Here is a 15433-nt window from a genome sequence, read left to right as displayed (position 1 = left end):
TTTTTTTTTTTTTTTGGCCTTTTGTTTTTTTATTAAGAAAGAAAATTTTATTCAAGAAGAAACAAGATTACATAAATCCTTCCTAAATGGCAACAGAAAGCCTGGACCTTCTTCATTCAGGAACTAAAATCATCAACAGATAAAAGCATGTTTATCAATCTTGTGAGCTAATTTACTAGTATCTCGACACTCATTAAAACAATGAAAATTAATATGCTTAACTTTTGCTTCCTAAAGACTTGATAATGTATTTAAGTTAAAAAATACTTATTTTTAAAAGCTTAGCATTAAATGAAAATTATATGCAATGTAACCAAGATAAATAAATTTAAAAAGTATATAATAATTAATATATAATTGAGGGTTTATTGTATTTACTACTCTTTAATTTCAAATATTGCAATATGAGCCATGAATTTTAAAATACATATTGCACCTTCTATAAAACGTATTATTTATGGTTTACAACCTTTCCAAATTGAATTATATGTGGCGCAACAAAATTAAAAATATCACGGTTCGATGTGGTAGATTTTAAAAGTCTAAATTACAAGATCAAGAAATTATGTATCAAAGTGCAATTGCTCATAATAATTTGTAAATATCATTGTTATGATAAGAAATTGAGTGCTTTATTTATTGGGTCCTAAAATCGCTTTATGACTTATTAAGGAACCGTGTAGTTGACAGATAGAAGCTCCCAACTCTTTCCATCGTTAATATTTCCAAACAGTGCAGCCCATAGATGTTATATAAATAAATGATGTCAGTGCGCTTGCTAGCCACTGACTTCTGCTCGTCTCTTCCCAAACACCTTGTTCTTTTCCCTTCGCGACTCTCTTCGTTTAAGCGTCAGATCTCTACCTCTGTCATGTCTTACAGACCAAACTACCGAGGTGGCCGCGGCGTTGGTGGTAGTGGCCGTCCAGGTGGTCGCGGCGGAGGAGGCCGTCGTGGTGGTGGTCCTGGAGGTCGCGGCGGTGGTGGCCAGCGGTGGTGGGACCCTGCTTGGCGAGCTGAGAGATTGAGACAAATGGCTGCCGAGGTATTTATGTTAATGTAATCATGCTTTTGTAACACGTAGGTTTAGCTTCTATAAGCTTTAAAGGAACCTTTTTTTTTGGGTTAAAAGGTGGATTTTTTTTGGTCATGGATTAGAAATTTTTATTATAGTTAATTGAGCATAGCGGTGTGTAGTGTTGTTGGATGGCATTTACTATTTCTTAGGTTCTTGAAGGTCAGGGCAATGATCAAATTTTATCTTAGAAATCCTTAACAGGTTCTTTAGTGATGTTCTCATTCCTGTAATATATATATATATATATATATATTTATGCTAATTGGTTCAAAATTCTTACTTTTTGTTGGGTAGTAAAAATTCTTACATTTGAAAGGTTCTGATTTGTATATATATGTAGGTGGAGCCTTTCGATGAAAATGAATGGTGGGTTAAGATGGAGCAGATGAAAAGAGGTGGAGAACAGGAAATAGTAATTAAACGTAATTTTAGTCGCTCAGACCAGCAAACCCTATCTCACATGGCTCGTCAACTGGAGCTTTACTTGTAAGTTGCTCTCTTTGGCAATAAGTAGTTAGATTTGTGCAACAATATCCATTCACAAAAATAGAAATAACTTATTCTCAAGAAGATTCATCTTACAATTTATTCTGCTGGTATATGCTTGTGGAAAGAAAGCCATGCATATAACAAAGGGAAGACTCTTGTGGTCAGCAAAGTTCCATTACCAGATTACCGGGCTGATCTTGATGATCTTCATGGCTCTACACAGAAAGAAGTAAGGTTTTTTTGTTCTAAAAACCGCATAGGCTTACTTGTTTGCAGTCGTAATCATTTCTGGATATGTTTAAATGGTGTTGTTATATTTTATCCATTCTGCAGATTCGAATGTCTGCAGAAACTGAAACTCGAATTGGAAATCTTTTGAATAGCTCACAGTCACAAGGAGTATCTTCGAATGATGCTTCAGGGGCATCTGGTCAGGGAGTTAAACAACTTTCTGCTGATAAAAATATAACAAAACTTGTCACCACGTTGGAGATTGATTCTACCAAGGAGAAACTTAATATTGAACTTAAGGAGAAACAGGAAAAAATGAAGGTGCCTTTCCAATATTGAAGTTTTTGTTCGTTAGCTTTTAGATTGGTGAATTTTATTGTTATAACATTATTGTCTGTTGAATGGTCAAGTATAAAAGTCATCCATGTTTTTTTATCACTTTTGTGTAGACAAGTGATAGTTTAAAGGCAATGCGGTTGTTTCGAGAAAAACTTCCTGCGAACAAAATGAAGCTTGAGTTTCTGAGAGCTGTTGCAGAAAATCAGGTATGATTGAAGTGTTTTTCTAGCTATTTTTTCATACATGCCTTTTGTAGGATGTCAAGGCTGCAGTAATTATTGGAAATTCTTATAGTTTATCATTTCACAAACACTCAACAAACTTGGCAAGTAGTTCACTATTATGCTATATATTTATCATAATTCTCGTTTTGAAACATGTAAATGATCTCCAAATTTCTCGCCTTTATTAGGACTGCTTTTGGTGTCTGATTTAGTAGTTACTACTTACTACGTTTGTTAATTCTCATTACTCTTGTTTACAATGCAGGTAGTAGTAGTTTCAGGAGAGACAGGTTGTGGCAAGACAACCCAGCTCCCTCAATTTATTCTAGAAGAGGAGATATCTAGTCTGCGTGGTGCCGATTGTAACATAATATGCACACAACCTCGCCGTATATCTGCTATTTCTGTTGCAGCTCGTATATCCTCAGAAAGAGGAGAGAGTCTTGGTGAAACTGTTGGTTATCAGATCCGCTTGGAATCAAAGCGCTCAGCTCAAACACGACTCCTGTTTTGTACCACTGGAGTATTACTTCGTCAATTGGTAATGCTAGAAGAGTTGCTTAAAATTTATCTTTATCCTATCCATAGTTTTGGTTGGGATCTAAAACCCTGTAAAAGAAAATTGTTTTGGATGTGTACAGTGGAAACAAGATGTGACTATTCTGTGAAGTTCAAATAAAGCTTAACTGTATTAGCATGTTAGAGGACTAAAAAAATCCATTTTTAGAAACAAAGCCCCAGAGACTCCAAAAGCACAAAATCTTCCCTATTCTTTTTAGCTGCTCCCCCCCCCCCCCCCCCCTTCTCTCTCTCTCTCTCTTCTTTTTTTATTCAAATCCTCGTAGTAGCCCAGAGGGTATCTCCTTGATTTGTTGCTTGACCTCTGCATGTGATATTCATTCTTACTTATATTTGATATTGAACTACAGGTTGAGGACCCGAAATTAAGTGGTGTAAGCCACTTGCTAGTTGATGAAATCCATGAAAGAGGCATGAATGAGGACTTTTTATTAATAATTATCCGTGACCTTCTTCCACATCGTCCAGATTTACGCATTATTCTAATGAGCGCTACCATTAATGCTGACTTGTTCTCTAAATACTTTGGAAATGCTCCAACTATACATATACCGGTATGCTTCTGTCTTTTATTTTCATTTTGTTGAAAAACATAGCTTTGAAGTTTTTATAACTTATGTATTGTAGTTTTACATTATCATTTTGACATAATGGCAGGGATTGGCTTTTCCTGTAACAGAGTTTTTTCTAGAAGACGTTCTGGAGAAAACTTGGTATAGTATCAAGTCAGAGTTTGAAAACTTTAATGGGAGTTCTGGAAGGAGAAGGAGACAACAAGATTCTAAGAAGGATCCTTTAACCTTATCATTTGAGGCAATTTTTCTTCACTTTAATTTAAATAATTTTTTGGTTCCATATTGCAATTACGATATTTATACTATACAATTTTTATTTATTTATTTATTTATTTTGCCCTTTTAGCATCCTAGATAATAATTTGACTGTTATATTCATCACTATTGACAATTTATTGCTATGTTTCTTACTAATTTATAGAATATATATACGGATAGGATAAGGTTTTATAAGACTTGGAAGCCCTATATGTGTTTTTCCAATCAAATTTAGAAGGAAAATCATTTTGCAAATTTATCAGCTTGAGATTATGGATCTTATGAAACATTCTCTGTTCGTGCAGGACATTGATATTGATTCTCACTACAGAACTTACAGCATGGCTACAAGAAAGTCTCTTGAAGCTTGGTCTGGTTCACTGCTTGATTTGGGTCTGGTAAAGCTCTGTCTTTACTGCCAGCATGATTTTTTGTTGCTTTGCAGTTCTATTTGCACTGTAACTGATCCGAGTTTGGTTAAGAATTAGCTCCTTTCTGTTGACTGCTACCTTAGTGCATAAATGATATTTTGTTGTCCTTGTTATTCCAGGAGAATGGTGTTTCTGTCACTATAAGATGTCATTTCTACAGTAATAATACCATTAGTTTTACTTATGTGCAGGTAGAGTCAACAATTGAATATATCTGTCGCCATGAAAGTGATGGTGCAATTCTTGTCTTCTTAACGGGTTGGGATGACATTTCTAAGCTACTTGACAAATTTAAGGTAAACAGATTTCTTGGAGACTCCAGCAAGTTCTTGGTTCTTCCCCTACATGGATCAATGCCTACCATTGACCAACGTGAAATATTTGATCGTCCACCCCCCAACAAGAGGCAAGGATATTACTAGTGCTGTAAAAGTTTCATCCATGTTAGGGATTCTATCATTGCCGATATTAATAGTGCATATTTGTTTCCTTGTTATGGTTTATCAACCCTTGGGTGGATTTCCTCTTCTATTAGTTGAATGTATATTGGAAGATCATCAATAAGCATGCCATTGCAATTTGATATTCTCATTGATTTGCCTTCTGAAATTCTAGATTGTTTTTATCTATTCTTGTAGAAAAATTGTGCTGGCCACAAACATTGCTGAGAGTAGTATTACCATAGATGATGTTGTCTACGTCATAGACTGTGGAAAAGCAAAGGAAACTAGTTACGATGCTCTCAACAAGCTGGCTTGTCTCCTACCATCATGGATATCAAAGGCTTCAGCACATCAGGTATGCTGTTGGTCCTACGAAAGTCGAATAGCATATAAGATGTCCCCGGTATTTCAATTATATCAAGACTCTTCCTGGTTCAGTTGTTTATGAAAAGCATAATTATTTTCGATCTGGTGAGATGATTTTCAGAGACGAGGTCGTGCTGGCCGTGTGCAACCTGGGGTTTGTTATAGGTTGTATCCAAAGTTGATCCACGACGGGATGCTTCAGTATCAATTACCTGAAATTCTTCGAACACCTCTGCAAGAGCTATGCCTCCATATTAAAAGTTTGCAGCTTGGAAGTGTTGGATCATTTTTGGCCAAGGCACTTCAGCCCCCAGATTCCGTTGCTGTTCAGAATGCAATTGAACTGCTCAAGACTATTGGAGCTTTAGATGATATGGAGGAGCTTACTCCACTTGGTAGTTAACCCTGGTTGCAAGTTTGTTTCTTTGCTGTATATTAGCTCTAAGAAGTAGTCTGAACTAATCATATGTAACAGGTCGCCACCTTTGCACTCTCCCATTGGACCCAAACATTGGGAAGATGCTACTAATGGGGTCTATCTTTCAGTGCCTTAATCCTGCGTTAACAATTGCTGCTGCTCTTGCTCATCGTGATCCATTTGTCCTACCTATAAACCGGAAAGAGGATGCTGATGCTGCCAAAAGGTCCTTTGCCAGTGATTCTTGCAGGTGGGTTAACTAATAGTACTATTTTGAAAAGGCCTTGACTATTGTTCTGTTGCTAATTTAAAGATCTTTACATATTATTTTGCAGTGATCACATAGCACTTCTCAAAGCTTTTGAAGGATGGAAGGATGCAAAACGTAATGGTCAGGATAGATCATTCTGTTGGGATAACTTCTTATCGCCAGTAACTTTGCAGATGATGGACGATATGAGAATGCAGTTTCTGGATCTGTTATCGGATATTGGCTTTGTAGACAAATCTATGGGTGCTAGTGTAAGCTCCTAGATATCTTATTCTTCTCTCTCTGTTATTTGTTTTTTCCCTCTCCATTCTAATTCTATAGGTTCCCATTAATTGATTTTGCAACAGCTGCACTTCTTTTCATGTTTTATTGACTTGGGAAGGTGTTTTATAAGTGGCAGTTGCACTTATGCAACTCACTTCTTTGTTTTTTTACTCTTGAGGCTATCTTGAGCGATATGCATCTATCTGAACTACAAGGATTTGTAGGATTGCTAAATAAGATTTACATCTCTGCAGGCTTACAATCAGTACAGCCATGATTTGGAGATGGTATGTGCAATCCTTTGTGCTGGTCTCTACCCAAATGTTGTGCAGTGCAAAAAAAGAGGAAAGCGGACGGCATTTTTCACTAAAGAAGTAGGGAAGGTTGATATACATCCTGCGTCTGTAAATGCTGGGGTTCATCTCTTCCCTCTGCCATACATGGTTTATAGTGAAAAAGTGAAGACAACCAGCATTTTCATCCGAGACTCTACAAACATATCAGATTATGCTCTACTTTTGTTTGGTGGTAATCTCATACCTAGCAAAACTGGGGAGGGCATAGAAATGCTTGGAGGTTACCTTCATTTCTCAGCCCCGAAGACAACTATAGAGTTGATACGGGTAATTTGTCTCAACTTTTGACTCTTAAGAAATTTGCTGCAACCTTGTTTCATCTAGAATAGTCATACAGTGTTATGAAAATTATGGAGGTGGGTTGGCTTTTAATGGTGTTTTCTTTTGCTTTTTTTGGAACAGAAATTGCGTGGGGAACTTGATAGGCTTTTCAAGAAGAAGATTGAGGAACCCAGACTGGACATCTCTAAGGAAGGAAAGGGTGTCGTCGCTGCTGTTGTTGAGTTATTGCACAGCCAACACGTGCATTACTAATTTCTTTTTCTTTTTTTTCTCTTCTTCCGGGATTAGTAGTTTAGTTTTTTTTTTTTTTTTTCCGATTTTCTCTTGTTCTTTTTAAAAAAATAAACAAATATATAAAGATAAGGAAATAGTAGAAATTCTATTAAGTACCCATGCAAAAAATTTCGGAGCTAAAACTTATATATTACATAATAAACCCATATTTTAATTTATTTAAGAATACAAAAGTTATGAGATCCAATCTCTGATTGTAATAAACCCAAATACTTGAATTTGATAAAAGATATATGTTTTATATATGTATATGTATAAATATATATATATATTTAGTGGGTGACGGCTCAATGATACGGATATCATTTTGTGAAAGTGAAACCAGGGAAGCAAAAGTGGACGAAACGGGTGAGATATCACCGACAGTTTTGGTTGTCGGCGGCCTTTAACACCGATGTGGGGGGGAAGAAGTTTCTATCCTGGGTGCCGTCGATTTGCCGCCGGAATCGAAGGAAGTCAACGGAATCGATCCATGTCGGTGAGGGTTTCGGTTTTTAGGTGGAAACGGTGGAAATGTTGTGGAAAAATCGACGGTTATCGATGGAAATTTCTTGGATATGTCGGTCGGACTGGGTGTGTGTGTGTTTGTGTGTTTGGTTTGTGTTTGTTTGTATGTTTGAGATCGGCCGAGAATAGAGAAGACTGAAGAGATTGGCCGAGAAGAGAGAAAAGAGGAAAGAGAGGGCCGGCCGGAAGGGAGAAGCCAAGATGGCTGAAGGGAAAGAGAGGGTCAGCCGAAAGGAAGAAGCCTAGATACGTAGAGATGGCAGGGGATATGCAGAGAGGAGAAGAGGAAAGAGATGGCAAGGGAAGGGGAAAGAGATGGCAAAATACAGGAATTTTTTTATTTTTTATTTTTTGTTATTGACTTAAAAAGAAAAAAAAAATTTGTGAATGAAAGTGTGAAAGTGTCGAAATTGAAAAAAAAAATGTGAATAATAGTGTAAAATGTGAATGAATGATTACTTTGATTTTTTTCAAAATGTTAATCGAGTAGGATATAGAAAGTAAAAAAAAAGCAAAATATTGAAATGAAAAGAGAATAGAAAAATAACTGTAAATATCAGAAGGAATCTTTTTAGATAATTTTTTCAGAAGTTTGATAGAAAATTTTACAGCTGTGAATCACATGATAACAGTAAATACTGACCGAAAAAGTAGTCATCCGATGGAAAGAAACAATCACAAGAGAAAAATGCAAGGAGAAATAATACATTGAGAGAATTGGGGGAAGATATAATACACTAAAATAATGACAGACAAGTACTTTGCTGTCTTTTTTGTTTTTTTTTTTTATATTTTTATTATGTTGCCTACTTGAAAAGTACAAATATTCACGAGAGAAATTGTTTTTTAGTGGTTTATAATTCTGAAGAGGTAAGTAAATGAGTGTAGTATAAAAATGCATGTATAGCAGCTCAATTATATTTTTATGTTTTGAGTCCTTCTTCCTCAACATAAATCGTAGAGAGAGTAAACGCAAAGTTTCAAAAAAATGAAATGGCATGAATGCAAAGTTTTCACTGAAGTTACTAGTTTTTAATCTTCTTTTCTTTCTTTATTCAATATTTATATTCATAAAAGGAAAATCTTTTGGAAGATCCACGTAGGAAATAAAGTCTCAATTCACAATTTCTTGACCCTCAAAAGTAAGCATTTTAATAACAAATATTATTAAAATTGTGCTTATTATTTAACATAAAATTAATTATATATATAAAATATACACCAAATAATTGATTTAATATAAAATTAAATTTACTTTATAATGTAATATATTATTATTATTATTTATGTTATTATTCTTATTAATGTTGTTATTATTTATATTATTATTAATATTATTATTATTGTTATTATTGTTGATATTGTTATTATTATTAATGTTGTCATTATTATTTTTATTATTAATGTTATTATTGTTGTTTATTATTATTATTGTTATTCTTGTTCTTATTGTTATTGTTATTATATTTATTATCCTTATTATTATTAATGTTGCTATTATTGTTGTTTTTATTATTGTTATTATTATTATTATTATTGTTATTATAGTTATTATTCTTATTATTATTAATATTATTATCATGAATATTAATATCGTTATTATTTTTCTTATTTTTGTTGTTGTTATTATTATTTTTATTATTATTGTTGTTGTTTATTATTATTATTAAAATTATTATTATTATTGTTATTCTTGTTATTATTATTATTGTTATTATATTTATTATCCTTATCATTATTAATATTGTTATTATTGTCATTTTTATTATTGTTATTATTAATGTTGTTGTTATTATTATTATTATTATTATTGTTATTGTTATTATTCTTCTTCTTATTATTGTTATTGTTATTTTATCATGAATATTAATATCGTTATTATTTTTTTTATTCTTGTTGTTGTTATTATTTTTATTATTATTAATGTTGTTATTATCGTTTTTTATTATTATTATTAATATTATTATTATTGTTATTCTTGTTCTTATTATTATTGTTATTATTTTTATTATTGCTATTATCCTTATTATTATTAATGTTGTTATTATTGTTATTATTAATGTTGTTGTTATTATTATTATTGTTATTATTATTATGAATATTAATATCGTTATTATTTTTCTTATTTTTGTTGTTGTTATTATTATTTTTATTATTATTATTGTTGTTTATTATTATTATTAAAATTATTATTATCGTTATTCTTTTTCTTATTATTATTGTTATTATATTTATTATCGTTATTATCCTTATTATTATTAATGTTGTTATTATTTTCATTTTTATTATTGTTATTATTATTATTATTATTATTATTATTATTATTGTTATTATAGTTATTCTTCTTCTTATTATTATTGTTATTGTTATTATTATCATGAATATTAATATCGTTATTATTTTTCCTATTCTTGTTGTTGTTATTATTTTTATTATTATTAATGCTGTTATTATGGTTGTTTATTATTATTATTATTAATATTATTATTATTGTTATTATTTTTATTATCGCTATTATCCTTATTATTATTAATGTTGTTATTATTGTTGTTTTTATTATCGTTATTATTATTATCGTTATTATTAATGTTGTCATTATTATTTTTATTATTAATATTATTATTAATGCTGTTATTATTGTTATTTATTATTATTAATATTATTATTATTGTTATTCTTGTTTTTTATTATTATTGTTATTATATTTATTATTGTTATTATCCTTATTATTATTATTGTTGTTTTTATTATCGTTATTATTAATATTGTTATTATTATTATTATTATTATTATTATTATTGTTATTCATGTTATTCTTATAAATGTTATTATTATTATTATTATTATTATTCTTGTTATTAATATTGTTGTTACTATTGATGTTATTATTGTTATTAATGTTGTTATAATTATTATTATTATTATTATTATTGTTACTACTTTTGTTATTATTAATATTGTTAATTTGTTGTTTTTGTTGTTGTTATTGTTCTACCGATTATTATTATTGTCATTATTTTTATTATCGTTATTATCGCTATTATTATTAATGTTGTTATTTTTGTTGTTTGTATTATTATTATTAATATTGTTATTATTGTTATTCTTATTAATATTAATATTATTATTATTGTTATTATTTTTTTACTTGTTATTCATATTGTTATTTTTCTTATTCTTATTGTTGTTATTAATATTATTATTAACTTAATAATTATTTATGATTATTAAAAGGAAAAATAGAAAGTGGTAGCGGAAAAGCAGATCCAGCTTAGTCACATTGCATTCCAATTGAAGGTAACAAGTATGGTACAATTTGCAAATATTGTAACCATAAAATGCAAAATGGTAGAATAACAAGATTAAAGTATCATTTAGCACATTCTGATCTAAAAAGTAATGTCAAAAAGTGCCCTAATATACCTCCAGAAGTGAAGAAAGAGATTTACAATTATTTGAGGAAGAAAGAACATGCAAAATTGAAAAAAAAAGACGATGGAGGAAGATATTCGTAATGAATCACGGAGTAATTTAGCTCCGTCTTGGAGTAATTATGATGATGATAATGATGATGGTGATGATATATGTATATATCCAGCTTATATGCATCCTGATAAAAGATACTCATATAAAGCTGCAGTTCGTGCATCTAAACAAGACAGGTGGGAAAAAGAACAAGGAGAAACTTTTTTAACCTTAGAAGTCAAGGATCAGGATTTTCTCGACAAAGTGGTAATCAACCATGTGCTCAATTCCGTCGTGCAACAAGTGTAAGGGAGCCTATTCGTAGACAACAATCTCAACAATTTCCTCCAATTGCACCTTCATTATATAAGTCATCCAGTGCAAAACAAAAAAATATAAAAGATGTATTGACAAAAAGTGGTGTGAAAGACACATTGGAAAGACTAGTAGCAAAGTTCTTTATTTATGATAATGTCCCACCTACAAAGGCAAAATTGTACCATTTCAAAAATATGATCGTTGGTACTCATCAAACAGGTATAGGAGTTCAAATTCTATCTCCATATGAAATTAAGGAAAAATATTTAGATATGGAGTATAAAGAGATGCTACAGCATATTGAAAAGTTCAAAGAAAGCTGGAAAACATATGGTTGTACAATTACATATGATGGATGGACAGGACCAACTAAGCTGTCCATATTGAATTTTATGGTCTATTGTAAAGGGTCATCAGTGTTTCTTAAGTCAGTTAATACTTCAGATAAAATAAAAAACTATAAGTATATATATAAACTTTTGGAGAAGTTATCAATGAAGTGGGAAAGAACAATGTTATATAAGTAGTCACGGATAATGGTTCTGCATTCGTAAAGGCTGGTAAGAAATTGATGACACAATACAACTTGTATTGGACACCATGTGCTGCACACTATATTGATCTTATATTTGAGGATATTGGAAAGCATGAAAGTATTGCAAGGATCATTCAGCGTGCAAGAATGATAACCAATTATATTTATAATCATAATTGGTTACTTTCTTTAGTGCGAGATATATGTAAAGGAGATATCGTTCGACCAGGAGCAATAAGGTTTGCAACAAACTATATTGCTTTAAATAGTCTCCTTAAAAAGAAAGCTTCTCTAAAACAAGTCTTTACCAGCGATGAATGGGCTAAGCATCAATTGAGTCGAACAAAAGCATTATCCTTGATAATCATTTTTGGGATTCTGTTATTCACGTTGTTAATTTATATGAGTCATTATATAATATTTTGCGAATTGTTGATGCTGAGTTCATACCTGCAATGCCAATATTGTATGATTGTTTTCAAAAAATGAGATATGCAATCAAAAACCAAAGAGGAACTTAGTGGGTTATGGACATCATAGATGCTCGATGGAATAATACACTTTCTCATCCTCTCCATATGGCTGGTAATTTTATGTCAATTACTTATTAATAATTATTATTTTGTCTTATAATTTATATATTAGATTTAATTTTTATTATTATTTTGTAGCATACTTTTTGAATCCACAATTCCAATATAAAAAAGGAATTGACACTGATTCAGATATTGTACAAGCTGTTCATGATGTCTTTGCAGCATTAGATCCAAATTTGAATCATATATCTCAATTTGGATGAAGTAAGATTTTGTTTATTATTTTTTTTTAACTAACATATTAATAACGTTTTTTATAATTTTTTCGTCATTACATATAGATAATATGCTTTAGAGATGCATGAAAAAGATTTAGTGATCGTGCAGCAATTGCCGCCTGAGCGGAAATGATACCTGGTATGTGCATTTCAATTAATTGTTATAAAAAATCATGTGCAAAATATTAAAAATTTTATTAATATTTAAAAATTTATTAAAATTTAATATATTTTGATTTATAATGTTCAATATACAGCTGAATGGTGGACAATATATGGTAATAGCACTCCAACACTCAGAAAATTAGCAATGCATATTTTGTCACACACTGTATCATCATCCGCATGCGAGCGTAATTGGAGCATCTTCGCTTTAATACACACAAAACAACGAAATAGGCTTGCATATGAAAAACTTCAGAAATTGATTTTTTGCTACTATAATATGAAATTGCGGATCCGTGATATGGAATTAACAAATCAACCTCAATTAGATTCAGATTATTTGGATCTTCTTGAAATTGGAGCTGACCCTGGTGAAGATGAAGATAATCCTATTATCCAATGAGTTAAGAATTCACACTTAGATGATGATGAAGGCAATCCAGATCCTTGAGTCGCAATGCATGCTTCACAATTAGGGATAAATGTTGACAATGTTATTGCTAAACAAGTTATAAGCAGTGATAGTGGAGGAAATTATTCATTTGAAGTAGTGACAAGGCCTTAAACTAGACGATTTAGTCCTCGTGTAGAAACATTTGGTGGCGGTTATTCTCAACCAAATGAATATGAGGATGAAGATGATGATCATGTCATTGATGATGATGATGACGATGGAGGTAATGGTTATGATGGCAATAGAGGAGGAGGATATAATATAGGTGGAGGTGGGAGTGGAACATACTATCGAGAACCAAGCCAACAACCATTAAGCCCATTTACTGGTAAAGATCAATATACACATGCAACACAGGATTTTGATCATGGGGTTCGAACAGCAGGCATTGGTTCAAGAAGGCACTATGGCATTTCCATGATGAATCAACATGATGAAGATTATTTTTATAACTCTTTGGATGCAATGAGTTTAAATACACAAGTTAGTTCTCAATATGGAAATTCTGATATTCCAATTGTCTATCCAATTGGTCAAATGAGATCACATAATCCTCACAGTGATTACGATGTTGATATCTTCAATTATCCCATGTCTCAAAATGAATGTTATACTCCTCATTGGATAAATCCATATTACCCTCTACTCGGACAATTTGTTGGGATTGATAGAGAAAGATATACTTGGCACATCCTCAGTTACATGGAAAATTTCTCTAATATGATGAGTTGGAATGCCTATTGTTATGCACATGAAACATCAAGATATAATCATCAATTTGAAAAACCAAGAAATTCTTTTTAGTATTAATAATGTATTAGGGATTATATTTGAGAATTTCTTATATTTTACTATTATCTTTTAAATTTTCTATATTTTGGTGCTGATTAACTTTATATTTTATTCACTTATAAATAATTTGTAATATTTATAGAATATTTTATGATTATTGTATTCTAATTATTGTATTTTTATATCATTTTACTATATTAACTATCTCATATATAAAAATTTGTATTCTAAATTAAAAATTTATAGTTTCTGTAACTTTATCGATATTTCCATCGATATCGACATTTCTATCGATATTTTCATAAAATCATACCTTCGACATTTCCATCGACATCGATATTTTCTTCACTGTGTGAAACACATCAAAAAGTTTCGCCACTCTCTCCCTGCAATGGTCCGTATCCCACTTCCCCTGCACATACTCACCCAATTCTCCACCCAAAGAATTTGTATGGCATCAAATTTACTTTTGGCTGGCTGTCAATAAATCCTCTTCTACAATTGACATCTGGGATGGTAAAATGTATATGATTTAAATCCTGAGAGTAACCCAGACTTCCTATTGTAGTTTTGCTTCGTAATGGAGCTTTTTCAAACTTGTGCTTTATTCTCCCTTGAGGGTTTTGATTAAAATTTGATTCTTGTTATAAGATGTAATTTATATCATAATTTATATGTGCGTATATATATTGGTGTTAAGTGTTATTAATGCAATCTTGCAACTTAGTGATCGGAAGTCATTGTTATTGGCTTGTTCTTGTCTCCTCATTGATTTAAGAACTTAGCACCTTGTCAAAATATAAATAAAAAATTTTACAAATAGATAGAAATTCTCACTCTAAACATCTTCCTCTCATTTGCTCAGATGTTTCTTGCATAATTTTGGATAAAATTGTTACACTTTGTCACACTTTGCTTCTCAAACTATATATTATCCATTTTGCCCCTCAAACTTTAAAATTTTCAAATTGCACTCTAAATTATTATTTTTCTATCATTTTGATTCAATTGATAACATCATCCAAAATATGGATGAAATTTACCTCATGTACAAATCACTTTATTTCAATGAACGATCTTTCGGAAAAATACCTTCCAATAAAAGGTATATTGAAAAAAAAAAAGTATAAAAATGGATAAAAAAAAGTGGATAACATTGTTTACTAATTGAAACTTGTAGTATCCATTACTTTACATAAGTCAAAATACATTATTCTATTTGTTTATACATAATTTTTTTAAAAAGGAATTTCAATATCATAAACTTTTAGTATTTCTGAATATATTTTAGATAGTATTAACAATTGTACCAAAATGATAGAAAAATGATAATTTAGAATGCAATGTAGTCTCGTTCGAGTATAGTTTGATTGGGTGGTTGAGTCGTGTAGTTGATTTTTCACAAAGAAAAAAAAATATTTATTCAAAAATATTTAATATTTAAGCCTTTTCAGGTTAAAAAAAAAAACTAATTAAAACTCTGCA

General features: G+C 30.9%; 1 protein-coding gene across 2 annotated transcripts; it reads left to right on the top strand.

Moving 5' to 3' along the window:
* The first annotated feature begins 673 nt into the window (after positions 1-673).
* LOC107433645 (DExH-box ATP-dependent RNA helicase DExH1) lies at positions 674-7141 on the top strand. 2 transcript variants are annotated; one of them, XM_016044954.4, is made up of 16 exons: positions 674-1045; positions 1419-1564; positions 1697-1796; positions 1901-2119; positions 2248-2343; positions 2627-2902; positions 3291-3494; positions 3598-3753; positions 4079-4171; positions 4396-4610; positions 4843-5002; positions 5135-5408; positions 5489-5681; positions 5767-5953; positions 6221-6589; positions 6725-7141. In XM_016044954.4, exons 1-16 carry the CDS (start codon positions 761-763, stop codon positions 6854-6856), a joined length of 3105 nt encoding a protein of 1034 aa, XP_015900440.3. In that variant the 5' UTR covers positions 674-760; the 3' UTR covers positions 6857-7141. The 2 variants fall into 2 exon arrangements, with proteins under 2 accessions (XP_015900440.3, XP_015900441.3); XM_016044955.4 differs by lacking the exon at positions 674-1045 and having other exon boundaries at positions 1424-1564; positions 1693-1796.
* The last annotated feature ends 8292 nt before the right edge of the window (positions 7142-15433 follow it).

The sequence above is a fragment of the Ziziphus jujuba genome, chromosome 11 (genome assembly GCF_031755915.1).
Source record: "Ziziphus jujuba cultivar Dongzao chromosome 11, ASM3175591v1".
Lineage (NCBI taxonomy): Eukaryota > Viridiplantae > Streptophyta > Magnoliopsida > Rosales > Rhamnaceae > Ziziphus > Ziziphus jujuba.
The sequence above is the reverse complement of the archived record's forward strand: the minus strand, read 5'-3'. Positions and strand labels throughout refer to the sequence as shown.